The sequence below is a fragment of the Aulonocara sp. 'chitande type north' Nkhata Bay genome, linkage group LG13, assembly GCF_057382095.1.
Source record: "Aulonocara sp. 'chitande type north' Nkhata Bay isolate Kocher_YH1m ecotype deep benthic linkage group LG13, A_spYH_male_GT1.1, whole genome shotgun sequence".
NCBI classification, from domain to species: domain Eukaryota; kingdom Metazoa; phylum Chordata; class Actinopteri; order Cichliformes; family Cichlidae; genus Aulonocara; species Aulonocara sp. 'chitande type north' Nkhata Bay.
Genome location: NC_141356.1, coordinates 25959572 through 25987468, shown reverse-complemented (window position 1 = coordinate 25987468; position 27897 = coordinate 25959572). Strand labels below are relative to the sequence as shown.

Below are 27897 nucleotides of genomic sequence, written 5' to 3'. Positions count from 1 at the left end.
AGAAGTCTTTGAAGTAGAAAGTTTTATTCAAATTCATCATGACTGAAATGTGAAGGAACCCACTTCCCTTTTAATTCTTTGTGTTAGCTTAATAAAAGAATTGGATTTGCTGTGTGCACAAGCATGCAAACAGAGAACAAAACAATTACAGTGACAAAAAAAGCTTAACGATCCCTCATTAAGACATTAGGAATATTGTGAGGTTTATATATAATTTGGTGTATTTTCATTTCCCTTAGTAGGTTATAAATACTCACTTCTGTGGTGCTGGTACGGCTTCTGCATGCTTTTTGTTTGTCTACCGTGCTTCTATTTATTACATTTTGTGCAACACAGGCAAAGTGTGATCCTCCTTTTTGTTAGGCTTTTGTTTAACAAGTGGCACTTTGACACAAAACATCGACAGTAAATTCCAAAACATACAATGTACAAAATTACAAAATAAATATGCAGCTTCTTTGAGGGATAAAATAGGCGCACAAAACAACAAACTTGGCACTTTCGATTAATAGTAAAATGAGTTTTCTTTGTCCTTTACTTAAAGAGAAACAGTGTTGAAACAATTCATGCAGCAAGTGAGGGGAAAAAAGGTTATTACATGAAACGGAGGGAAGGGCACTCTGCGCACACATAAACACACACGCAGCTGCTTTCTGAAGAAGAAATGCTGCTCGGTAAGACACGGGAGCCAACAATTTCCTTTCCAGTTGTTGCTGCTGGGGCAGAGACTCTTATGCTGTAGCCCTTATCCAGCCTCGCTTCAGGCGCCACTGTCCACTAACGACAGAAAATTTGATTTCAGTGCTCATTAAAGAATATCTTTGCAGCCAGTTTTGCCATCTGACACTGGTTGAGAGATGGTATCCTCGGGAATGAAATTAAGTGGGCTTCAAACTGACCTGCGCTCATCACACCTACAAACGAGAGAGAAGGCAAAAAACATTCAGCGTTTCCACTGCAGCGAATAAAACTGCAAATCACATCAAACCCCTGTAGTTGTGTTCACCTGGTGTTGTGCTTTGAATCGAGGTCAAATGGTTTTAATGAAGGCTTTTAATGTGTGAAGTGTTCAAGCTAAGCTGACTGGAAAGCCGAGCTCAAGCCACAGCTACGCTGGCGTCCTGACATCACAGCCGTGTTAGGTTCAATCCCACGTACGACGTTACATGTTCGTCACTCGTGTTTATCATGATGTTGTTTACACTCGAGTTATTTTTGCTTTTCTACTCTTGACGTACAGCAATTAAATGGAAAACCACACCCCATGCCCGCGGGTATGAGAAAAATAATTAGAAACCTGAGAGTGTTACATAATGTAAATGTCCAGGGAGACTTCTCACTCAGTTTCTCCATCCTCGTCATAAGTAGACTGTTTAATTAATACTGTGCTCAGGCATGGGAGCTGAAGATGCAGCAAGAGAAGATGGATTAGGAAAATAAAAAGGACTAAGAGTGAGACTGAGCAACATAATGGCCAAATCAGCCTAAACATTAATCATTGATGCAAGAGAAATTTGTTTTAATTTCCTGCATGGCTGGGTTATTCCCATAAATGAATTATTCTGTCAGAGTGTAATTTGTTCGAGATAAGACAATGCAGCTGTGAATGAGTTTACAGCATATGTTTTCAATCGGAAATCTGTGAGTTTACATTCCTGCACAAATTATTAATAACCAAGCTGATCTAATTGATACGCTGTTAGAGCATACAGGTGGGTAGAAACTGTGTGTCCACTACTGTGCAAAAGTCCTGAGCCAGACCTCATTTCTTTAAACTTTGCTAGGGAAATGGGTGCAGCGGTTTATTGAAACATTCAAAAATCCATGAAAATGAAGTATATAGGGCAAAAACAGAGTTTGCACAATGAGTGAGCTTGAAGGTCAATATTTGGTGTTACCACCATGACTCTCAGACAAGCCTGAACTATCCTAGCCAAACTTTCCTGTAATTTTCTTAAGTTGTCTTCAAGAATAGTTTTCCAGGTCTTTGGAAAAAAATTCAAACCTTTTTGTTGGATTTTGGGTCAAAATCTGATGGCACTTTTCTGCCTTCATAACTTGCCAACACCAGGGTTGAAATGCAACCCCAAGCCATGACATAGCCTCCACTCCACGGTGTTTTACAGATGGCTGTAGACACTGCCTCTGTTCTGACCTCCTCTATACATATTGACAATGATCTGAACCAAAGATTTTAAATCTGTTGGTACTGATTTCCAGTCCAGATCTTGCGTACTTTGGTATACCTCAGCCTCACTGTGCCCCTTCCTGGCACACATTGCACACCAAGCTTTTGGCTAATAGCTCTTTGGGAATTACCTTGCTGGTGTAAAATTACTATTTACACCTGTCAGCTGTGTGTTTTGGCATTTTTCATAGATTCAAGTAAAGAAATGGAGACAAATGTGTTTTTACTAAGTTATCTGTTATGTGTAGACAACAGTGACCTATAAATGATAAAGAGACACCAAATTCAAGGTACGAACCAAACATAAAAGCATTCCTTTGAAAATGTATAAGGACTGGACTGAAAGAGTGAAAAAAGCAGCCAATGCCCAAAGAAAAACTTTGAAGACCTTCATAACTATTCCTCAAAAACCACTTATAAACAATTACAACAAAGTCTGGCTCCTTGAAAACAAAATATAAAGAATGAGGGGTGTTTATCTCTCTGGTCCATAGCCTTAAGTACCTGTTTGGCTAACAGCCTGTGTAGAAGATGTATCAGTGCAATATAAAGACGATTAACCTTGGAACGCTCTTGGCGAACTCTGTTTCCCGCAGTCTGTCATTCTGTGTGACGGTCTCATGCAGGGTGTCACTCAGCGGTGGATTCAGGCTCAGTCAGTGTTTTTCTCCTGACCCACTGTGTCAGAGAAGGTCCAGCAGACACAGCTGAGGTCTGCACAGTTGCAACTCATCACACTGACAAGGGGGGGAAAGAAAAAAAAAACTTCCTCTGGCTGGCTGGTTGCAGAGTTAATAACAATGACTTTAAAATTACTAGCATTTAAAGTGCACTAAAATAATTATAATACTGTCACATATTATCTTGGGATGTCCATCAGTACTTGGTGAAATAATCACTATTTAATACATTTTCATCTAAGGGTTTAATAAGTTTAATCCCTCATGAATTTTGCATGTAATGTGGACTCTAATGGCTACTTGAAGGAATTAGTAGATATTAATTAAACTGGAGTATTAAAGGCTAACACACTGCTTCATGTTTTAACCATTTATGATGCATTAACAGCATCACCTGGATTATCAACAAATTAACACAAATAAATTTTTCTGCAATTTAAACAATACATATAAATGATTAATATGATAATTATCTACTAAAAGTGGTGCATTACGTGTTTAGTAATTATATAAATCAGTAAATAAAGAAATACTTAGTTAAGCAGGGTTAATATTAAATAATGATTAGTTCACCAATTGATGGCTGGTGTAAATGTTATGTGCCATCCAGTCCTATATTACTGTAAAATATTGTGTTGGTTATTGCAATTAGTTAAAAGCAAAAACATTGCGCACCACGTTCCCTCCCCTCTCTCCCTTCATGTTTTTAAAAATGCATAGGCCATCTGTGCTCAAACGAACTCTGGCTAGCTGCCCTCCGGTCTGAATCGACTCTTCACATGTATTCATATTCCAGTGTGGCTCAATTTGACTTGTTGGTGGAGCCTGTGCATCCCGCTTTGTGCTCTGTGGATCAGAGGGCTCAGACATGACACTCAGATCAGACTGGGGCCTGACTGCACTTGTTCTTATGGGCAGTTTTGAGGTGAGGTAGATTGCTCTTTTTTGTTGTTTCATGCTCGGCCCCTTCACTGGAATTTATCTTCTCATTTGTCGCGCATTGGGAAATTGGGGAATTCAGTTTGACAAGCAGTTCAAAAATAGGAATGTCTCATTTCTGACCCTTTCACTGCTTTAGACCACAACAATAATGAGTCACGTGACAGGCACCAGCTAAGAACACTTAGCAGTACGCCCATTATAGGGGAAGCTACATCTGTCTACACAGAGCTCTCATCCGGCCTGGGCAGCAGCTGAGTGTGTTTCCTCTTCTCTAAGATCTTGTTGAGCTCCTCAGCAAAGGAATAACCAGGTGGTGACATATTTTCAGAGTCGCTCTGTCTCAGGAGCACATAGCTGTTCCCATGTATCCTCCTCAGGACACTAGGCAGTGTTGCCGACAGCCCGTTGGAAAAGTCACACCCCGGCGAGGTAAGTTGAGGTGTGGGGGGGAGAGGCGGTGCTGGGGGAGGAGGTTCATTACTGGGTGAAGTGTGACCCTCGCCAGGGACAATCTGTAGTAAGCCTCCGTCCTGGATGTTGCCGTTATGCATATTTGAACCTCCGTTACAAATGCCGTTGCCATTACAGTGACTCGAGATGGTCTTCAGCTCCATGGTGGTGGAGTTTCTGTGCTGTTTCCTGTTCCTGTGGTGCTTCTTACCACTCTGGTGGGCCGCAGCCGCAGCCCGTATTGAGTACTTTCCTCTTTGGCCTACTCGCAAACAGAAGCCCACATAGATAAGAACCACTGTGAGAACCACGCACAGGCCTCCGAGGATAGTGATGAGGGAGAGGTAGATGGCCTTCATGTTCCTGGGGGAAAGCAGATCTGAGTGTGGGAGAAGAGGGCTCAGCAGTGGTGGCTTGCCCCTCTCTGTCTGGGGATGCTCACTGGGGCCTCTGACAGTGGTAGAGCTATGAGTTGGATCAACAGGCGGTAGAGGGTGCAGGTCCAACTGGATGGTGACATTGTAGGTAACTATTGCAACCTTTACACTGTTTTCAACGCCGTAGCAGGTGTACAAGCCACTTTGGTCCTGCCGGGCATTGATGATCAGCAGGCCATCTGTGCCGGTTCTAAAACCAGAGTTGAGGTCGTACCCCTGCACCTGTCTGCCGTCCAGCATCCAGAGGGGCGTCGCCAGATTGGAGCTGAGCTCGCACTGCAGCAGCACGTCATCACCGACCCGCACCGAGCGGTTCCGGTGAACAACATCTGAAAAACACAAGCAAGCCCACATGTGCTGAAACACAGATTTCATAAGAAAACCCACAAATCAGCCACAGACACGTTTTATATACATGTTCATTGTTTTACATCTACTGCATTTATCAAAGGCCATCCAAAGTTATTGAGGCATGAACTCCAATTACAAATCTTTTAATTCCTGCCCTCACATTACCTTGCACAGAGCGAGGGAGTGAGGGGGGTAGAAGAAGCTACACTTTATCAGATTGAAATTGAGGAGTGAGAGAAGGACTTCGCCTGCCTTGAATATCAAACATTTCTCTCCAGAGATGGCAAAAATGTGATTAAAGAAGGGAGGAGAGGATTTTGCCAACACAGTGCGCATAATCAACTTTCAAAGAGGCCTTCATGCCATCTGATGACAACTATGCATCTTTCGAGTCCTTCCATGCGTTCTCTATTTTTAATCTCCCTTTTAAGCGTTACGTTTTTTTTTTCTTTTTCTTTTTTTTTTGGAACAGCAGCACTGAGGAGCAGATGAGATTTCTGCGTACCGCCTTGCGTGTTCTCACATCCCTTGGTGCCATGCTGGATATCCTGGATTAATGTGGATCTGTGAAGAGAGATAAATCATACATCAGTACAAGGAATAAACAGGCACCTTAACATAAGAATGTCAGCTATTTATTGCTTCGATATCTGCTTTCTAGAGAGGAAGCGTATCTTTCCTGAATAATCAGGACACCTAAAGTACACAGGCTATGCTATGTTTACAATCACAACCATCTGCTGTCTGCCAGCACTGAATTACACAACAGCGTGACAGTGTGACAGGGCACGCTGATACTTTAACTTTACTCAAATCAAACGTACAAAAAGGCACTTTAATCACCTGATCTAACCACACACACAACCTTTCAAACTGACCTGTCTGCTTGCATCATGACGTCCACACACTCTGCTCCGTTCCAGGCACAGTGCGGGTCCCTGGCAAAGATGCAATCATAGCAGGAAGTGTATCTACCACAGCTAGAGAGTGGCAGCTGAACCACACCTGATGGAGAGCCCACGTACACACTCCACTGAGGGAGAAACAAGAGTCATATATTGTATAGGACACATAGGACACAGATGACTTTGTTTAAAGCAGAAATTGGATCTAATAAATGTGGCTGTCTGTGCATCGGTCACTACCTGTTTGTCAGATATCAGTAGATTGTTAACAGGCTGTGGCTCTTCAAACAGCTGAAGCTCCTCAATAATGTGCAGCTGACCTTTGATGTCTACAGCTTTGTGTAACCAGCCTTCATCTGGGTGACACAAAGGGGAATCATTAGAAATAAAGCACTATACATAACACAAAACACACTGTAATACAAGCTGAATGAAACGTGCATGCCTATCAGATCATATTCCATGATCAGCTATAAGTAGTTATTACAAAGTGGAGTAATTTAGAAACCAAAGCAACTCAGAAATGGAAGACCATGTAAAGCTACAGAGCTGGTTCGCTCAGTGTGGCCATGCACAGCTGGTGACAGTTGTCAGTGCTCTGCTGAATCAAGAGCATCAGCATTCAAAACATCTTCTGGCATTAACATCAGCATAAAAATTATGTGCTGTAATACGGTTTTTAATGTCTAAAAGGCTAAAAAAATATAAAAATGAACAGATAAAATTAATTTGCTGTAGTGTGCTAGCATTGTGCTAGGGAGAGGCAGGAGAAGGACTTTTGACCACGTCAGAATGTTTCGCAAACTGAAACAATGTAGTTACATGCAAGTAGAATTGCAACATCAAGTTGGCAGTGGACCAGGATGACACAAGACTGTGTTCAAGAATCACTGCTCAACCTTAAAGCCGCTGAGTACAGATCTAAGTGCTTTTTTTTTTCCTTCCACTCAAATGTTGCTTATATTTCCCATATGAGCTGCTTGCTCAGTGCTTGAAAAGCCACTGACAGGATGACTTGTTATTTTTGCTTGTTTCTTGTGAAACAAATGAAAAGCTGGTTGAACAAGAACTACAGGAAGTCTAAAATTATATGTAGGTGGACTGGTTCCAGTGACAGCAAGGGTCTTGAACCTCCCTGTAAGCCACAAGGACCTCATCACCTCTGGAACAAGGCAAGCTTTGTGTTTTCAGTTTTTACACCAAGCTAAGCTTAAGTTATCACACATTTAGAAACAACAACAATTCAGAAAAAACAATTATTAACTGGCTGCAAAGTTAATACCTGATCTGAATTTATACACACCTGTGCCCATGTACAATACATGGTAAGTTTTTCCATCTAATCCCTGGGCCGTGTGCACACCCATGTGTGTGTAGTCTGTGGTCCTCCTAAACAAAAGGGGGCGTCGGTCCTTAGGCTCGACCTGCTTGGACATCAGAGGATGCCTCCTGACAAAATTCAGAACATCATCAGGCAGGGAAGTGGAGAAGTTCATGTTCCTGGCCCTCAGAGCATCAGTTATACACTGCAGGAAAATAAGAGACAGACAAAGAGCACAACAAGAGAAGAGATGATGAGCAAGTAGGAAGGCATGATGTGGGCTGTAGGGAACAGCGGTATTTTTGACTTATTTGTAATAGAGGCCAACACTGGAAGGCAGAGAGGGTGTCAGAGAGCTTAGCGATGGTTTAGTGGGAAAATCGGGATCAAGACGAAAATGTGAGAATGTGAAACACTGTGTCTGGGGAAAATTTGACTTTTTTACTTTGACTACAATGAGCCTGCATGGGTTCAGCAGCTGGCTTGTGCTGACATGCGGGTGAATCAGCTTCCTCTGTACCTGACTAAGGGAACGACTTTTTCTCAATTATTTTCCCTTCATCTATTCCTGTCCTCTCTTTATGAATCTTCGCTTTGCATCGGTTTCATCTGCTCTCTCTTAGGGAGACGTTATTTGTGTGCTGCATAGTATGTTTAAGGGATTCATTGGCCAGTGTGTGCATTTACCGTTCCAGGTCGCGGGTCAGGGATCTTTCCAGTGTATTCCTTCCACTTAGAACCAGAGTCCTGGTTCTCCATGTAAGGTCCTTGAAAGGCTTCTTGGACTTCAGACAGAGTGAACCGACACACTGCAGATGCCTTCACGTTTTTCCTAAAGACATCAACTCACACAATGAGAAAGACCAGAGCGCGAGCCGCGAACAATAACAGCAGTAAACCCAGGGTTTCCATAGTGACAGCAGTAGAAGTACAGTAGATCAGTGAGTCACCTCGATGAAATGATAGAAAAAGATAAATGGGATGAAAGCGTGGGGCAGGGAGGGAGGGGGAGACGAACGCTGAAAGAGATGGTATGAAGCTGATTAAAAGTTATATCTGTCTGGGACGAATAAAAGAGAAGGAGGAGAGAAGTAAGTGGTTTTAGAGAAGTGTAGTCGGACCTGAGGTAAGAGAAAGGAGAGCCGGTGAGGAGCAGTATCCCAACCATGTGCAGTATTACAAATAGATTCAGTGTCACTTGTTAAATTTTGAGTACAACTCTTCCCTTAAACTGCTGTTAAACTTCTGCAATCAGCTTCTTTTCACACCGCCTGGATAAAGAAATTCCTTCTGTCTTTCATCCTGTCCCTTCACGTCATCTTTGATTGTCTCAGCGCATCGATTGCTGCCTTTCATCTCCATCTCACTCATTTGCATTTGCATCCTCAAAGACCCTGTCGATCAGCCATCTTGGCAACATACAAATTCGCACTCACCACTCAGGGCCAAAGATGCCGTAGAAAAGCATGTCCTGCGGCGTTTGGCCAGGCAGAGCGAACACGCTGCGCAGCATGTTGAAGTGGAAATCATACTCGGGAAGAGAACAAGTCAACCGAGTCTTGAGGAAGGACGTCCACCGTTTCTGGAGAGTTAAATGGCCTCCGCGGTCTTCCTGTAGGATGACAGGTGAGGAGGAAGGAGAAAAACAAGAGGGTGGAGGAGGGAGAACGGGGGAGGGGGGGGGGGTGTTGATGTGAGATAAAAGAAAAATAGACTGAACACCACTCAAGGTGGCACACGAAAGGATATGAAGCTCCTGATGAGCACAACAGATGGTAAGGGAAAGCAATAACGATATATTCAATAACGTTGTAGCTTCCCATACGTAAGACTAATTTACAGATTTGTGTGTATGCGTGTGTGTTTATCCTCAGCAGGTTGAAAGCACTCACAGTGGAGTGAGCTTCTAATTGGATGTGACAGCCACGCGTACACAGAGACATCTCAACACCCATTCATTATATAAAAAGCTTCACTCGAGGCTGCGGGTCTTTTGGAAAATCCAAAAAATGGCACCATTTGGCTTTTTGATTTTAACCTTAAAATGTATTCAGCCTGGGGCAAATTGCTAGCGTCACACATGTAGCCACAAGGCACTGCTATTAGGATGAATACTTTGCCCTGCTTTCAAGGAGAGAACTTGCGAGCTGACTCAATTTTAAGGCGCCAAAGGAGAAAACAAGGTTAGAACAGTACAGCTGGCTCATGTCATTCTTGATACTTTACCAGGCAGCAGGAAATCTAAAACTTTATCGATACAGGCAGCAGACGATGCTAAATAGTCTTACCTGTAGCCATCCACCCGTCTCACTATGACTTACACTGCCTCTCTAACCAATTCATCAGCTACACAGTCTGCTCTTCTAATTACACTGAGGCCTTGTTCCAAATGTATTCTTTATCCAGCCCCTCATCTATTACAGCCCTCTCTTCTATCATAAGCTAAACCTTCACTCAAGTTGGCCTGACGCAATCTTTCACTCCCACATGAAAAATATCTCACGCATCTCTTTCAATCTGCACTCACCTTACAAACCCGAGCAACTCGTGCCACCCGGCTGTGGCTGTAGGTTGGTGTCTGTTGCTGGCTTATTTCAGTGAAGAAGAAATAGATCTTGTCGTCATCGCCAGTACTGCTGCCCACACTCTCCCTCACGAGAACCGAACCCACAAAGTCTGCCTCTGCAACGGGGGAAAAAGGAGATGCACTTATTGTAAATGTGACAAAAGTCTTTTGAACATTACACAACACTGAACACAACTCTGTTCTCAACTCCACCACGACGCCATGTTGTAGGCTCTGCTACTCTAGTCTCTTGGTGATTACTTCTTCTGGAGGCCACCCTAAACAACCTGTTGCTATGGATCCCTTGGCTTCGGCTCCCCACTTCCCCTGTGTGTCCAACCAGGTTATAACTACCCATTGATTCCCATTGATTATTGAAAGGAATAAGCACCATAAGACACTGCCTTACATCTGCCCTGATCGATAAGACACTATGTAACAGCTGTAATCCTGTCCTGGTCTCTGACCTGCATCTGGGATTATCTTGGTCCTGGCAGTTTTCACCTATGAACTCCAAACAATGTCAGAATAATCAAGTCAGGATATTGAACCAACATTGTTCTCATAGATATGCAGCACACAACAAGGAGACTGTATGAACTCTGCTATCACTACTGAAAACTAGTTAGGTAGGGCATGCAGGGGCCGGGACCAACAACACCCACACAACATACCTGCCCTACCTTCTCACATGGGCACAATTACAGCAAGTGAACAGCACATGGACTTTCTACTAGGAAGCTGGCAGGTTAAAATACCTTTTAATGTCAGATTAATTGAGTGTGGCATTTGTATTGAAGCAGGCAGCTCTGTGCAAGGAAATATCTAGAAAAGTTCCGGGCTGCAGTGCATGTGTGAGATCAGCTTAAAACCTTAAAGTCTTGCTAATTACTCTGTGCGGCTAATGTAGTGTCAAGTTAAATGCTAACAGGCACACAATGCCAACTAGTACTTATATAGTGCTTTTCTACTTTAACTATCATACATGCATAATCTGATAGACAAATCAGGGATAAACTGGAGTACGGTATCTTGTCCAAGACCACTGCAATGTTGAGCATCTGTCACAAAGTATTTTAATAAGAATTTTAATAAATTATCATAATGATTAATCCTGACAGGGACATGAAGGCTAACTTCATGATGATTGCTGAGATATTTGAGCCCGAACCAAAGTGTTCGATTTACAAACTTGGACTACAAACCTCAATCAGTAGCAGTCGTAACGTTAACCATTACATAACCAATCCACTGAAGCCGAAGGAGTATGTGAGTCACCAAGGATATTCCAGCAGAGAAGGTCACGTGGAGGTTTAACATGACGTTAGCTGGCTGTTTGCTCAGACCCCTGTCCACTTGCACCATCCTGCCACCCAAACGCACTAAAGGAGCTTTTATCCTGCAATGAACTCACCATTCAGCCAGCGTGTGGGAGCATCTTCTGTCTTCAGCGTGGGAGACGGAGAGTTTCGGCGGATATCTGGAAAGCTCCTAAACTCATACTGGGAAGCTGTGTATATCTGCTGGTCTGGAAGAAAAAAAAACAGTTTACCAGCTTATACAGCTGTTTATTGGAACTCAAGAAGAGACTGGTTTATTTTAACTGCCTTACCTATAATGAGGGCAGTGTAACCTGTTGTGGGGCCATAGGGGCATTTGTCTCTGCCTTCTTCAGGCTGAGATGAAATCACAAATCTCTCCACGTCCTGTATAGGAACAAAGATTTGAATATGGAAACTCCATGCACAAAGGTATCTTTTAATCACAGAAAACTTACAAACAAAACACTGGAAAATAACAGAAAGCACACGCTTTCTTTTTTAGTAAAGGTCACGGCTATAAAGCAAAAAATGCAATTTCTAAATATGCTGTATTTTCACTGCTGTAAAAAAAATGCATATATGTACATACTATGTATGCACAGAGGGGTCTGTAGGCATTAGTACCACACGTGTAGAGATGAGTTGAGTTGAACCTCTGGAGAAGGCGGATGTGATTAAAACACTCTGTCTGAAAGAAGAAGATGGAAAAAAACATATTGCAAAGAGCGAGCTAATATCAACACATAAAATAGACCCATATCCAAAAAAAAAAAAAAACAATAAAGGGCTGAGGGTGGAAGAACGAGTGCTGTAAATGCCTACCTTATTGTCTTTTCCCTTGAGCCGGCACTGATGTTTTTGCTCCGGGGAGGCCTCCCAGTCAATCTATAACACACCAGATAACATACAGTAAGACAGAGATCCCCAAAAACGGATGGCTTTATATCACAAACCTACATAAACCCCTTTGGACTGTGCCACAGACATGACAGCAGATAAACTCTGATAACGTTACTTTTGCTTCGTCAGTGCATGCGTTAAGAATGTTATCATCATCATCTGAATTTGTTGTGTACTTAGACAGCTGCGAGTTTGTTTGTTTTTTAACAATGAAAGTAAATTCTTACAGCAAGACAGAGGAGTGGCACGCACATGACTGCAGCCACTCCTTACAGCACAAACTTTTGCTGTATTAGGATAATTAGCAAACCAGTTTAATGCCAGGTTGTCACAAGCTAGAAAACAAAGTAGCATGGCAGCTAAAACATCAAAGAACTCCAAAGCACACTTTTGCTTGAATGAAATTTCAAGTGCCTTTTTTCTCATAACATGGTTGTGTTTAACTTGAAGAAATTTTTTTTTGAAACAACATACAAGCCCTCATCGAGGAGTCTTTTTCACTGGTGTTCCACCAGTAGGAACTTTCCACTTGTGGTTTCACACCAATGGCAAAATTCCATCTGAGGTGATAGTGGAATATTCCACCAGGGCCGCATAAAGGCCACAACATTCATCAATTTTATACATCAAAAACAACACACAATAGCATAGATCACAGACAATATAACACCTCAAACAAGGTTTATAAAACAGCAGTAAAAGTGAGTCATTTAAGCCAGGGTATTTAGTACCCTGTACACTGTAAAATATGGATTTTCTTGTTCAGCTAATTACACTATACCTCTGAAGTTAACAATAAATTTTAGGGATTGGCTCATTTTTTACAGCAGACACCCTTCCCAACGCAACCTTCCCATTTATCCAGGTTTGATACCTGCAGTGAGAGCACACTATTTTATGACTCCCACACACAAGGCTTAGTTCGTGTTTCTTCTTAGCTGCAAAGAGGGAACCTTTCACATGTTAACAAGCATGCTAACTCTTACACTGTCAAAATAAATGAACCTTCCAAAGACATTTATGTTGCTATAATTTTCTATAAATATGTAAGAAATGAATAAATAAACTGAAGAGGACACTGCTGAAAGTCAGCTGAAACATTATGTTTTGCACTGGTGTAGAGGTTGGCATAAAACTTCCCGAATTCGCCTCAGAAGCAAAATTCCCACCTTTCACAACTGGGACTAAACATAAAGACAGGTTTATGCAGGGTGTCACAACCCCTGCTAGATAAATATGGTCCAAATAGGAGTCGAAAATTACACGGAAAAGGTTTCATGTTGAGTCTGTTTACTCAACAAGAATTTATGTGTTTTGTGAAGGTATAACACACGGCGCTGAAGCTTGAATTTTACTGTTGACCTCACAGGAGTATTAGTAACAAGTAGCTGAAGAGGACGAGTCAAGTTTCCTGAACACTTTCAAAGTAAAGTCAACACCAGTGCAGAAAAATCTATTAAATCATGTTGCCTTGATATTTTGACTTTTTTCAATTTTTTTCTATAGCGTACCAGTCAGTCACCTCTTTGTGTGGAAAGAGCAATTCCAAAGTTGTAATGTAGATGAGTTCCTATGAAGGAAGTCCAAGTAGTGTCTAGCCACGGGCAATTACTACTGCCTGTGCATATTCGCATATTCGTGCTCCGCTAACCAACCCTGCAAATGTCCAACAGTGATGAATGAGGTTTTACATTTAATGAAATGATTAACAGTAAACTCCTTTTTAGATGCGCAAAAGACATATGGAGCAGGGTTTTCAGTTCTTACTGAAGACAGTCAACACTAATTACCTTATTCTAGAGCACACAGTGCTGAAAGTCGACACAAACTGAAGGCAATATTTAAGAGTGCTGATTTTAACTCTAGTGGTCCTGGTGGGGTAATGCTAAGAATATTTGATTGAATACAGGAATCGGAGTTATGTTCGAAATTTCACAGAGGGCAGGAGATACGCTCGCTGCAGCTTCCCTGTCAGAAATACAAAACAGACTATGATGAAAATTTGATGCCTTCTTTATGAACAACAGCCGCCGTACCTGTGTGAAAGCGTATGTGCTCCCTACTGCTTTTAAATATTTCAAGACTGCTTAACATATGAACAAAATTGCATTATTTTGTGAAAGCAGCAAAGCAACGGGGTGCTCCATAGCTGAGCATGTAAAATTCTGAATAGCCATTTAACAAAGCTGTAGATATATTTTTTCACAGATGAATTAACTTCAGTCGTTAATGGTGCAAAAAATGGGGTTAGCAGAACGAAAATTACAAATTTGATGTTGATAATAAAAGGAAAATGTCTTACAGTCACCAACCCTACAGTTATATTAGCCCATGATATTAATTAGCATCTGAATTTGCTTCTTTGTCCAAAAAAGACCATTTGTTCGGGCTGTAATAGCAATTTATGTCTAACGAAAGATCCCAGAGTTGAGATTGATATTCACAATTTTGCATTTGGAACAGTTTTAAAGTCTGTGAGTGTAAAAAGCAGCGCAGAAATGATCTATAAGTTATGCTAATTACTGCATGAATTAGGAAACTATTTCTGTGTCAACATACACTAGTGGTATCGCCATAAATTCTGGATCTATTTAAAGTGAGATGATCCAGCAGCTGATTCTTCACCGTTTTCTATTTAATGTATTAATTTATGCAGCAAGATAGTCCTGTGAGTTATTGTGTTAAAAATAATACAAGTACACACACACACAGACACACACATACAGAACCAAAACTAGTGACAGAGGAATGTTTTTGCCTCAGACTGAAATATTGTTGCCTCAAAAGGTTCCTGCGATGTTGAATGCAAATGAGGCTGTGGCAGAGGTAAGGATGTGGCAGCTGAGGCACACAACATGCAGCAAGATGGAAAACAAACAAACAAACTCACAGTGAGAGCAGAGCTGGCTGAGATGTCAGAGGCATTGAGAGCGAATACGGCCCCACGGGCCCCGACGTACAGACGCTCACTGTCAGCCTCCAGCAACATGGTGCTGTAGTTGACTGCAGACAACTGGAAATGCCTGCAGCCTCGGAGACCTAGGAGAGTAGAGGAGAGAGGACGTTAATGATTGTGGCCTTCTGTAACTCCTTAACACTACTTTTTTTTTTCTAAATGTATAACGGCTCCTAATGACCTTAAAAACTCTTTAGAGACATTAATTGGTCAAACATACTCTTTATTATATGAACAGCAGTTTGGCACAAAGAATATGGATTTGGAATGGATTTGCCATCCATTGGAGGACTGGTAGGTTTAACCACCTTTTTTTCTGGGTGATATCAACCATAACCGTGTATGTATGCCTACATATTAATAATGGATTGGATTTATATAGCACTTTTCAAGGCACCCAAAGCGCTTTACAATGCCACTATTCATTCACTCTCACATTCACACACTGGTGGAGGCAAGCTACGGTTGTAGCCACAGCTGCCCTGGGGCAGACTGACAGAAGCGAGGCTGCCATATCGCGCCATCGGCCCCTCTGGCCAACACCAGTAGGCGGTAGGGTAAAGTGTCTTGCCCAAGGACACAACGACCAGGACAGAGAGCCCGGGGATCGAACCGGCGACCTTCCGGTTACAGATATGCTTCCCAACCCCCTGAGCCACGGTCGCCCCACCTGGGTATCTCAGCATGAACACCATCCGTCTCTATGGGAACAACTGTAGGTACAGGCATCTTCTGTGCACGGTTACCTATCCTGAAATTCCCAGCAATGGGCAAAATTGTCTGCTGAAGTATTTTCAGAACCAATTACTGTAATTTGTATGTCAAAATCAAGCAATTTCGAGTGCCATTTGGATGTTTAGGTGATAAATTGAAGCAAAAATAATGAATGAAGCCACACTGTCCCTGAAAGCCTTTAGAAAGTCGTGGCCATCACAGCGGGACATATTAAAAGCTGTAGAGTGATAGCGTTTTCAATCAAACCTGACTGAGGTAAAAGGTGAAACAGAATTTTATCTTCTTTGATGGATTTCTTTGCTGTGGGATTTTTCAAACACTGGGGCAAAGTGGTAAGAAGACCTTCTTCTTTGATTTTTGAGAGAGTTCTTTGAAAAACGTTGATTTTTTTTTTTTAAAGTGAGGTAGAGACAACTGTTAAATTTCAATCTGCTGGTGTCGTGGCTGAAAAAAAAAAAACTTCTTTGCAATCAGAATCGGCTTTATTAGCCAGGAATGTGCACAAATACAAGGAATTGGGCTACATGTTCTTCTTTGCCTTCTTCACAGACAGTACCAACATGTACAGCATAGTCCAGACTGCAAAGATGTTGGAATAAATTATGGAATAATTGAAGGATGGATAACTTGTTGCTATAGATACAGTATATAGATTTAAACTTGACAGTATATTGGTATATACAACCAACAAGACATGCATCAGGCTTTGGTTGTGTAGCAGGTATGGTGAATGTTTAAGCAGAGACAATATGCGAGTGATCTAGTGATCTAATGATCGAGTGATAGCCTGTGGAAAGAAATTCGTTTTGTGGTATATATCTTAGAGCTAGTGATCGTTAACTCTTTATCTATTCGGGAAGTTTTATGCCAAGCTGTGACTAAGAAAAACCACTAGAGCACACACAAACAGAATGACACTTAAAATAGCCGTGAACAGAAAACAAATTTTAAGAAAATACATCAAATACTTTCACTTTAATACCATGAATACTTCATAAGTCTTGCGGCAAACCAATGGATCAACAGACTACACAATCCTATCACCAGGTCTGCTAAAACAAATACCCCCAAAAATCTGGTGGTTCCAGTATTATCAATGTAAGAATTCGCAGGTTTTCTTGCACTCGTTGAATACTAAATTGTATCTTTACTCTGAGGTAGAAAAGGGTTTAAGGTGACGGTTGTGACTTTCATACACACAAACAGATGAGCTGTGATAGTCACCGCGTTACACTCAAATGATTTGTTAAACACTTTCCATCCTCAGGTTAAGCCCAGTTGTCCCAGATTTTATTTTGGTGTCATTAAAAGCATGAAGTTGAAAATTAGTCTTTCCTAAAGCAAAACAGATTTTTCTTGTCTGTTTTTCAGTCGTTGATGTTTTCTGATCAATTTTAAAGCATGAATGTTAGACAAATTATGATTACACATGGTCACAGTTTTCATAAACTACCACACAGACTTGTTCATGAAATACTTGAGGTATTCTTTTAATTTATTTGTTTGTTTGTTTATAAATGGGACCTCACTTTCTGAAGTATTTAAAGGAACAGTTCACCAGTTAGTTAGATCTTGACGAGGAGACGTTTTGCTCACGCTGCTGCATGGTGCAGTTGATCAGTAGTCTAACACCACTGTGAGTACCCTTGCACATGCCTACACTTCTTGGAAACAAAGAGCCCAAGTACATGACTACCATTGTGATGCACCTTTTTTATTTAACATCTAATTAAGATATCTGACGTGCCTGTGCAGGTTTTACAATCAGCACAATAATTAAGCCATATAAATGTAGAAGTGAGCCACTTTTTATGACTGCTATTGACTACGAGAGACAAATTTTAAATTGCCAGACTTCCTGGATCCTCAGCCAATTCACTTTCCCCTGAAGATTGCATGGTTAGCTCAAAGTAAGCCGTCATTAAGATTCCTATCAGCTGCTGCGAAACACAATCCACTCTGCTCACTTCAGCAGCAGCAAAAGTCAGATGCCATCCCAAGCTGGTGATCAGGCGCCTGCTTTTCTCTCCTATTCTCAGCAGGAGGAGAAAGGTTATCATCCGTACGGTCTTTTCAGAGTAACAACCTTTCCTATGTGATACTAGTACCTCATTGTGACTAAATACAATGAGTTATTGCAGAGACAGTGCCTACGTTTCAAGCGTGTAATCCAGGCATTAGGGCACACAATGAACTGTGTGTGTAAGCTTGTGCGACAGGCGTGCCAGGTAACTGGAAACAGAGCAGCAGAGGGAGGGTTTATCTGGGATTTATTACAATGAAATAACATCCCGAGTCACAGGTTAGCCTCGGGTGAGAACAGGCACATTTGAGTTAGTCTACAGGGAAAGAAAAGGTGCGAACTCAGATACTGTTATTCACTCAGCAAACACTTGGAGGGATCTCAGCTGATTGTACAGCACGTTGTGTTCAGGGACGCCAGCATACTCTATGAACATCAAGGCGCTGGACTGTGACGTGGCAACGGAATTGCATACAAACTTACACCGAGTCTCAGGCGTGTTTATGGCTGAGAGAAGGCAAATAAAATGTGTGCAACATTCCTAAATACGAGCGTCTAAGAGGAGGCAAATTCCCGAAATACCCAACAGGTTAACTCAGTGGGTGTAATAAAAGTGCATTTACATGTACTGCCAATTTATTAGTGTTTTCTGCACCATGGCCCTTCACTGTGGTGCCAGCTTTTAATCTTTCAGCTGCTCCAAACTGTCTGAGTGCCGAAAGACATCAAATTAATTATCTTTAAACACACCTGAATGATTTAACCTTGCTTAAGAGAAAAAAGGGAACGTTTAAGCCCAAGCATGAGAGACTGGGAGTCACTGTAGATGTATGTGTAACTTCTCTTGCCCCTTTTGGTTTCTGTAGCTTTGACTTTAGGTTGCCAGGGAACACAGCGATTAAAAGGATTAGAGGTAAGTTTGCATATCGAAGGCTTCCCATCAGTAGGAGGGACGCCGAAGAAAGAAAAAAAAAAAAAAAAGAGGTGGAGGCAATATAAAGAAATGGAAAAAGAGGGCAGTGAACCAGAAAAAGTACAAACTAATGAAGAAAAATCAGGCAAAAGAGCTTAAGTGTAAAGGCAGAGCGATGAGGAGAGGTGGGGGAAGAGGATAGAAGTGTGAGGGGGTGAGCTGTGTGGGAGGACCTGTGGGCTTGAGTGAGCTCAAACCGATGATTAAACTGATGATGAAAGTGAGATATAAACGTATCAAGAATTGTAAAAAGATGGGCATGGGATGAGTGTAAGCAGGTGACGTGCTTTGTGAAGTACAACTGTTTAGAAAAAGAAGAAGAGTGATACTGCTTTATGAGTATTTCTAGCAGAAGGAAATGTGGGCGCCATTCAAAGTGGAAACGTGAGAAAATTTCTTGCACACATCTGTGCGTCGACAAATAAAGTCCGGGATCAGACGGCACTGCACGCTTTGCCATACGTGAACTAAAGGAAAAAATGCTCTATACCGTCGACTTGTGCAATACCACAACAGTTGTCATGGTTACGGTGCTTCTCAACTACCTATGGCGGTGTCGGGCGCCCTGGATGCTCCGCAGGGAGCCCAACGTACACCGTACACTCATCTGCTTCTGTCTCTGCAGCACCTCAGGCTACATGCCATCACTCATGAGGTAAGTAAATAATAATCACAGCCGGATAAAATAAATCCTCATGGTTAACAGAAGAAGCAGGTGTTAGAGGAAAGTGAGGGTATATTAAACTCTGTGTGCACACATTGAGGTATAGAGGAGCGAGTGGAGAGAAACAGAAAAGCATTGCTTCGGGAGATAATGAGGGATAAAATGCTATGAAAGAGAAGAAAGAAAACTAGATGGAGAAAGGGGCAGAGAAAGAAAAAGGGACAAGTGAGGAGTTTTTTTGTAAAAGTCTACTTTTAGAAAACAATCAGCAGCTTTCTAATAAAAAAAGATGACTGATGACTGCACGTAAAGAGCGAAATAAATACGGAGTTATGAGTCATCTTCAGCTATTTATCTACAGTTCAAACGTTTGTGCAATGCTTGGAAATCCAAGGATTTCTGCAGCAATTAGTCATTAAAATGTGGTCTGATTTACATCTCAGTCAGTGGTACATTTTCACATCTTTACAACGGGTGATCAGTTCAGGATGAATAACAAAAGTGAACCCCTGTGCCAAGGCAATATCTATGGAAGCTCGTTTCTGCCACTAAATAAAAACAAAAAACCTAGTATCCATAAATCGAAATTTCGAGTTATGTTCTCTAAATTTCGAGTTAGCTCTGCCAATCAAAAATCTACGTGAATGAAGTCGCTTTCTTGTTACCCGGAAGCATTTGGCGCAGAGGAACGCGCACTCAAAAACGGATCCCAACAAATTGGCGCTTTCGCGAGTACGTTTGCTGATAGTAACGCCATGTGATTCAGCTAAAAACACAGGGATTTCATAATTTGTGAAGCCACGCTGAAAACACTCAGCAATCTGTGCATTCACGACTGGATGTAATACCAGTAGCTTAGCTGTAGCATTTGTAGCTGAGGACTTCAGCTTCCGGGTAACAAGGAAATTACATCATTCACGTAGATTACTCGAAATTTTGAGTTACTTTTCTCAAAATTTTGAGTTAAGAAATCGAAATTTCGAGTTAATATGCCGAAATTTAGAGAAAGTAACTCGAAATTTCGAGAAAATAACTTGAAATTTTGAGTTATGGATCCTTTTTTTTTTTGTAGTGGCGAAACAGGCTTCCATAAATATCACCCATTGGTTTAGGAATTCCTAGTCAAAGCCTTGAGATGAGCATTCGAGCCATTTTTGGAGATTAGATAAGTGATAAGCTGGGGGTGAATCTGACAATATGGTAGCAACTTGTTACTTTAAATGGAAACACGTGTGTTCACAGTGAGACAAAAATATATATTTATATTATAATTCCATTATTATATCATTCCTGCCTGCATGACTCCTCTATCATACACAGAGCAGTAGTTACACCCTTTTTCTTAAACTTTGTAATAGATTGTATTATTTAATTTAGTTCAGTCTGTTACTGTTCTTATTGTCTTAGAGCAACTGTAAACACATCTTCCTTAGGGATTAATAAAGCATTTTGATTCTGATCAAACTTTTTTTCAACCAGATAGTTAAAGCCCTTAAACACCTTTACTATTAAGACTGGATATTTTATATATCCAGCCTATGCTGGGTTGTTGAAAACACTTTTCCTATTAATAAGGGCACACAAAGTTTGATTTCTGACTAAATCTGCACTTATTAAGAAAAACTGGTAGCTTTAAACAACATTTTTTACAGGACAGTTAAAGGAGCATTAGAGAGATTAGCAGTTTCTTAAAAGCTTACTTCTTCATTTCTAAAAACTGGTCCACAATAACACAAACTGTCTATAAATGAAGAAACTCCAGGAGTGTTGCTACACTCCCTGGGAGTGGGCGTCTTGCAAAGATTACACCAAGAACACAATGTACATTTCTGAAAGAGGTAAAAACAAAACAAAAAAAAAGGGCAGAAATCTTTACTTGCTACTTTCTTTGTTTATGTGTCAATAACGCTGTGCAGGAACGCTTAAAAAAAAAAAAAAAAACGCTTAAAGATTTCAAAAGACAACCGGGATAAATGTTGCTTCGCAATATTTCTGAGATAATGATGAGAAAAAAAAAAGTTGCACATAAACCAGGAAAAAAGAAATGCACTGCACACCAGAACCAATACCTCATCACTATGTCACAGTTTGGGGTTCCCTTGCCATTTCAGAAGCTGGACGCTTTGCTATAATTTATGGGACAACGAATTCAAAACTAAATCAAGCGATTTCTTAGGCCTGAGGTGATGCTACAAGGAGATGACCCAAAATCTGTAAGTACAACAACAACAGAATGCTTTAAAACACAGAAAAGTCATGTGTTATAATGGCAAAGTCAGAGCCCTGCCCTCAACCCCATTTAGACCTGAACAGGGCTGGTCAATTACGACATCCCAGAATTCTCCTGAAGGCTGTCCAAGTCTCAGCAGCTGGTTGAAACAGGCGCCACACGTTACAAAGTTCAAAAGTTCAATTTTCCAACCTGTACTCTGCATGATTATTGAATTTGTTTAAAAAAACAGCTTCTAACAGTTCACTAATGAATGTTGGAATAAACTTCGGTACTGATGATTTTAAAGCAAGGTGCAACACGTGTTCGTGTCTGTCCTTACCGCTGTTTAGCACAGTGACACGTGGAGTCACATCCAGGTCCAGGGGTGTCCTGAACAGGTAGCCGGTTGCCACGGCACACAAGCAGCCCAGCAACAGCAGCAGCTGCACCACAGAGGACACACCTCGCTGCATCTCCACCGAGCACCTCACGGGACAAACACTCTCCGTTCAGGATGTATATGTATATACAGGCATTCACACTGGCATATTCACCCTGTGACTCACATACACCCCTGCACACAAATACACACGCACAAAACAGCACACCGACGCACTCGGACGAAAACAGGCAGCCTCTTGTTCGCCACGCTGAAGGAACCTGAAAAAAAAGAGAAAGAAAGGAAACACACAAAACGAACAGCGTCAGTGGTCTGTGATTAAAAATGTGACACCTTTAAAAAGTCAGAGAAGTTGAGAAAGAAGAAAAGCCGGTAAAGTTAAACAGCAGAGTTCAAACACATTAGATGAGCTGATGTGGAAGGATTTCACAAGGATGACGACAGAGATATGAAAGAGATACAAAGTGGATTTGCTCAGTAAAATATTGGAGGCTTTCGCAGATCAATGCTGCCCTGCGAGACCGGTCTGGCTTTACATGTTGCAAAGAGTGCGATGTGTGAGAGCAGCAGCTGTTGGATACAAACATAGGGCTGAAAATATCATTAACCAAACAACGACTGTCAAACAAGAGCTACGTGCCGATATAACGAGCAAACACTTGCGACGTGAAGCAATCCAGATCGATGAGGTGTGAAGCCAGTTCAAAACAGCAGACATACCTGACAGGAGTCAAATGCATGAGTGGAAAGATTGTGAAATATGATCATTTCAAAGATATGTATGTGTGTGTTGTGATATGAATGCCAATGTTGTTCCGCCAGACCCTCTTACAGAGGGGGAAAGGAGTGACGGTGAGCAGAGGAGAAGGAGGTGGTGTATATGTGTGTGTCTATACCAAGCGCCAGTGCACACACAGGCACTGAGAAAACACTGACAGACACTCATTACTAGCATTATCCAATTTCATGGTAATGCCATTCTTTCACTTATACCCTTTCTCCGCTTCTCATTAAAAAAGAATCACACGAATAAAACCTTTTGAACTGCTTTCCTGATTCCAAATGTAAACAGTCACACTCTTTAGCGCTTTCTTTTCAATCAAAACCTGCCTCCAGTGCTGCAAACAGGTGACTCTCCAGGGAGCCTGCTTGTTCCTTACATTATGAGCATAGGCATGCACAACACAAATCTATTTACACACACATACAAGGCTGCGGCAAGAAACGGGCAGAAAGGTGAAGCCATTAGCACAAGAAACCGTGTGTGTGCTCTCACAGAAAGTACCAGCAGTCCCTCAAGGCTGACACCATGACAACAGCTGGCTTCGGTGTTGCATAACATTAGAGATGAACACAGCAGCATGCAGGTGCGGACAAAAGAGAAACTACACGAAATGCAAGGCTAACAGTAGGTACACCTACACGCACACAGACAGGTAATTAGACTTTGTGTAATTAGGCTTAAACTCTGTCTCTACAAGCTGCTTTGCAACCCACCTCCACCCCAGCTCCCCCATTTTCATGTAGTCATGTGAAAAACAAAGTTTGCACAGGTCCTTATGCCATCCTGTGAAAAATGACTGCTTTCATAGTTATTAAGGGGGCAAGTAGCAGCCAGGTGCTGCAAATCAAATGCACTTGACCTTTTTAACATTAGCAAGTGTGATCACAAAAACAGAAATTTTGGCAGTTTGCTGGTCTAAAGCATTCAGGTGGATGCAGACTTCTCAGCAAATTCCCCCCTAGATCAGAACTCAGGGGAAAAAACCTAAACCCCAAGAGCAACGTGTGAGACTCTGCCCGCCTCATTTAGCATTTTAAGGTTAAGACAGTCCAATTATAAACAGACTGAACAAGTATGACTTGTTGGGAAGGGCTACCAGAAGAAGGCCTCTTCTTTCTAAAATGAACATAGCAGCATGACTTAGGTTTGCAAAGTTGCATCTGAGCAAACCACAAGACGTCTGGAACAATGTCCAAACACGGCATAGCAGCATAAACACCTCAGCTGTCAAGCACGGTGGTGGTGTGATGATGATTTGGGCTTGTTTTGCAGCCTTTGGTCAGTGTCAGAATTGAACTTGTCCTGCACAGAGTCCTGTGATTCTATAGAATAATCTTGCCAAGGCATTCCCAGAAAAAAGCAATACCACCAAATATAAATGAGTATAACTGAAAATACTCTCTCTTTTTTTTTTTTTACTAAATAGGGCCTGAGTGAACTTATATATACACACCATACACAACATACATTACAGTCATATAACACACATACAAATAAAGAAAAGTAATTGTCTATAATAACACAGTAGAAAGTTAACAAAAGCACAGACACTTTAAATAATGGGGAAACAGATAATACACAACTCGGCACTTGTTTAATGCACTTCTGAGTCAGGATTGTTTCTGAAACACAATCTGTGTTGGGAAAGCTGCCAAAAGGTTTTGTAGCCACAAGTTTGACCAGCATGTAGAAGGTGCAGCAATAAATAAACATGAAAAATGTTCTGGAATATGTTCTCATATGTGGGGGATATATTGCTCACGCTTGTTTCTTTAATCATTCTAAATGCAGTACTTTGTCAGACCACTCATTTTGATTGTTGTCATTCCATTGAATGGCACTGTAATCACTTCCATAGATATGAACATCCAGTGGGAGCCCTTCTGGAAGCTCTATGATAGTCCAGCAGATGTGTTATCATTCACTGTAATTGGTGATAAATATAAAGGAACCCTGTTGCTATAGGAGATTTCTGGCAATCATATGAAAAAGTGCACGTAGGCGCATGTAGTATATAGTAAACCAAACATATTTTTCCCTAACCTAACCAAGATGTTTTAGTGCCTCTCAGACTTGCACAATGATGAACTCAAGACTCATGACTAAAAACCATGTGACTTACACAACTAAAACTCATAATGACGAGCATTCAATGGTGCATAACATTCAAACATAAAACAAACTGTTACAAATATTGCTAGATTATATTTGATTGATGAAAACTGCTTTTTTTTTTTAAGTTGGCTGCATTAAAAAAAGATTCCTAAATGTGAAAACTCCTAAACTCCCTCAACGTGATAGAAAAGAAGAAACAAAGTCCTTTATGCTTCATTCTTTTGACAAAAAAAAAATCGATTAAATCTTCAAAAGCAACAGATTTCAAAGTATTTCTGCTGAACTTGAGTGAATGGCCAGTGGAAAAGAACTATAAATGGGAAAATCTATATAAATAATATAAACCATGTTTTATTATTTCCTGGAGTTAATCCATTTGAGATATACGACACTTCCACCAACCTTAAAGTTCTTATAGGGTTTCACAGCTCTATCTTGCTCCCTTAATGCCAATTTTACTTTGGCAAGAGCTGATTATTTCTGTTGCGTCCCCTCTGAGCATGTGCTAGCCCTCGTGGGAACTGTCAAACACTGAAGGTGCGTCAACTTGGCTTCCACTTTTGTCTGAGCTCCTTCTAAAAGGTGGTGAAGGAGGTGCGCCGAGGGGATCGTAATAAGTCATTCATCTGACTCATGCACACAAAATCCCTCAAATGGGCTGTCATGGTGCAAATCCTTTCAATCAGTCAGCCACAGCGGTCCTGATGTGGTCTAATAATCTTCAGAGGAGCAGGGGTTTGTTCACGCAGAAATGAAACCGTAAGGTGACAGTAAGATAAAGAAAATATGAAAGAGAGGAGAGGAAGCAGTCAGGAAGGAGGTAAAATACTGTCAGAAAGTTCAGCAGTGCAGAGAAAAATCCCATAATTGTCACATTCCCAATTCTTTCATCTAAAATCAATTATTCCTGATTTCCTCCGAGTACCTCAGACCCCATGAATGCAGGAGCTTTCAGCTGTTAATTGGCCACAGAGCACACCATCAAAACTTTGAGGAAACGCTGAAAGAATGAAATGAGAATGAAATGCTGAAAACGAAATGAGCCGAATCCAGGGGAAATCACAGAGGCTCTACCGCTCACGACCTTCCTAATCTGCCTTCCTCCTGATCTCGCTGCCGGCTTTCTGTCCCATGACATCCATTCACGGAAATGGATTTTATCAGCCAACTGAGGCGTCCATAAACCTGCTTGAAAAGAAAATAGTGGAGCTCCGTGGCGACAGCTCCATCAACAGACAACACTGGTCCCAAAGGACTCCAAACTCTCTGTTGTTGAGTTGGATGTGTGTGCGAGTGGTGAAAAGATTATAGTCAAAGCCACTGAGCTCTGCTTCAACTGGCAGTCAGACTGCTTTAAAACAGTCTTGTTTCACAGAGTGACAAAAGGACGCCAGCTGAACTGAACTCTATTTGTTCAGAGGACTGTAGTATTTACACTTTGTACAATCGGGGTACAATGAGCCCTTTAAACCCACCTTTAACACACTGGAGTCATTCTGACAGAAGCAATGCTTTGTATTATTAAGATTTTGTTTGCCATCATTGATAATCCTGCAGCTTGTTTGTGCTATTTGTCAGAATCTTTCAACTCAGCAGCAGCCTTGCAATTAATTTTAATCTAGTATTTAGGGGGGGAAATATCCAGATTTGCATCAGAAAGCTTCAACAATCTTTCTGCCAGCAACCTTTTCTATCGCTGAGCACTTAAATTTGATGAGGAGACACCCTAAAAAAATAGGATGCATATAGGCATGCAAGTAAAAAGGCAAAACAAGACTTAACACCATAATTCTGTACAAAACACACAAAATCCTTGATGCAGAAAGAACCAGGAGGCTAATCTGTTAATTTTCATTAATAAAGGGTGGTGACTTCATTCTGGGCTTCCTGTTTTCACACAGCTTTATCAAGTTTGTCCCTTTGGACTGAGCTAAACCTCAATAACAGCAAAATATTGAGTTAGGCCGCTTCTGAAGGCATTACAGAAAACATGGTAAGAAATTACTAAAAATCAACATTTTAATAATGCAGGAACAAACAAACAAACAAACAAAAAACGGCTAACCAATCCTTTGAGTTAAACAAGAAATGACCATCGAGGACACTATCTGCATAACAATACCTAACAACACCTTTCTTTGCACAGGTCTTCCAACAGTTTTCTTCCTCTTACCTCTCAAGTCATGATTTTTTTTTTTTTTTTTTTTTTTTTTTAATTTAAATAGACAGGTAGATAAGCGGGTCCACCGGATCCACACAGATTTAAATGCAGGCCTAATGATGATTAGATCACCATGGCTGGACAGGAGATGGCCACCTTTATCAGATCAATCAACCTCTTCCAGCTCCTTAAGTTATAACACAGTATGCTCTCAATTAAGGCTCAATTTTAACACAGAAATGAACCGAAATGATTTATTTTTAATGTAAATGAGAAAAAGAAAGAAGAAAAATAGACAGGTAAGTATTCTTAAACATGCAGGAAATATAATGTAGGAAATCTGTATAACAATAACTGAAAGGAGTAATTTGTTTAAAGAGAATCACGCTGTAGACACTCTTACTATAGCACCGCCGTTGACACTAAAGAGATATAAAGGTATTATCACGGGAGCCTAAATCATATATTTGGTAGGTATCTCGTATCCCTGCAGAGATCGGGTAGTGTGTCGGCTGTCTTACCTGTATTCGTGCGCAGAAAAAGATATGTATGTTTCTTCGAGCTTCAGATAATCCAAGTGGACTTTACACTCCTGCCTGTGCACTCTCGCAAACACCCGCTGAAAGACACGCAGCACTGACAGAGGCGCAGACTCGCAGCTCGTCCACTCAGCTGCCGTCACAGGTGGCACGCCCTCCCGCAACGCTTACTTATTTTTTTATTTACGTTGAATCAAGAGATATCTTTGGCTTTTTATCACCGGTTATACTGCTGTTATACTTCTTCACTATCCCATCAAACACCTCCACTTG

At 41.3% G+C, this 27897-nt stretch overlaps 1 protein-coding gene across 3 annotated transcripts; it reads right to left on the bottom strand.

The window, feature by feature from the left end:
* Positions 1 to 13: 13 nt before the first annotated feature.
* LOC147316180 (semaphorin-4G-like) lies at positions 14 to 27897 on the bottom strand. 3 transcript variants are annotated; one of them, XR_015124449.1, is made up of 16 exons: positions 27607 to 27897; positions 21966 to 22285; positions 14953 to 15101; positions 11985 to 12047; positions 11752 to 11850; positions 11453 to 11546; positions 11255 to 11368; positions 9802 to 9956; positions 8711 to 8886; positions 7962 to 8106; positions 7257 to 7479; positions 6194 to 6309; positions 5927 to 6081; positions 5554 to 5612; positions 2693 to 5026; positions 14 to 914 (listed from the first exon to the last, which is right to left on the bottom strand). XR_015124449.1 is itself a non-coding variant. In XM_086259465.1 (15 exons), exons 2-15 carry the CDS (start codon positions 22096 to 22098, stop codon positions 4029 to 4031), a joined length of 2679 nt encoding a protein of 892 aa, XP_086115591.1. In that variant the 5' UTR covers positions 22099 to 22285; positions 27607 to 27897; the 3' UTR covers positions 14 to 4028. The 3 variants fall into 3 exon arrangements, 1 of the variants encoding a protein (XP_086115591.1); XR_015124448.1 differs by having other exon boundaries at positions 2750 to 5026; XM_086259465.1 differs by having other exon boundaries at positions 14 to 5026.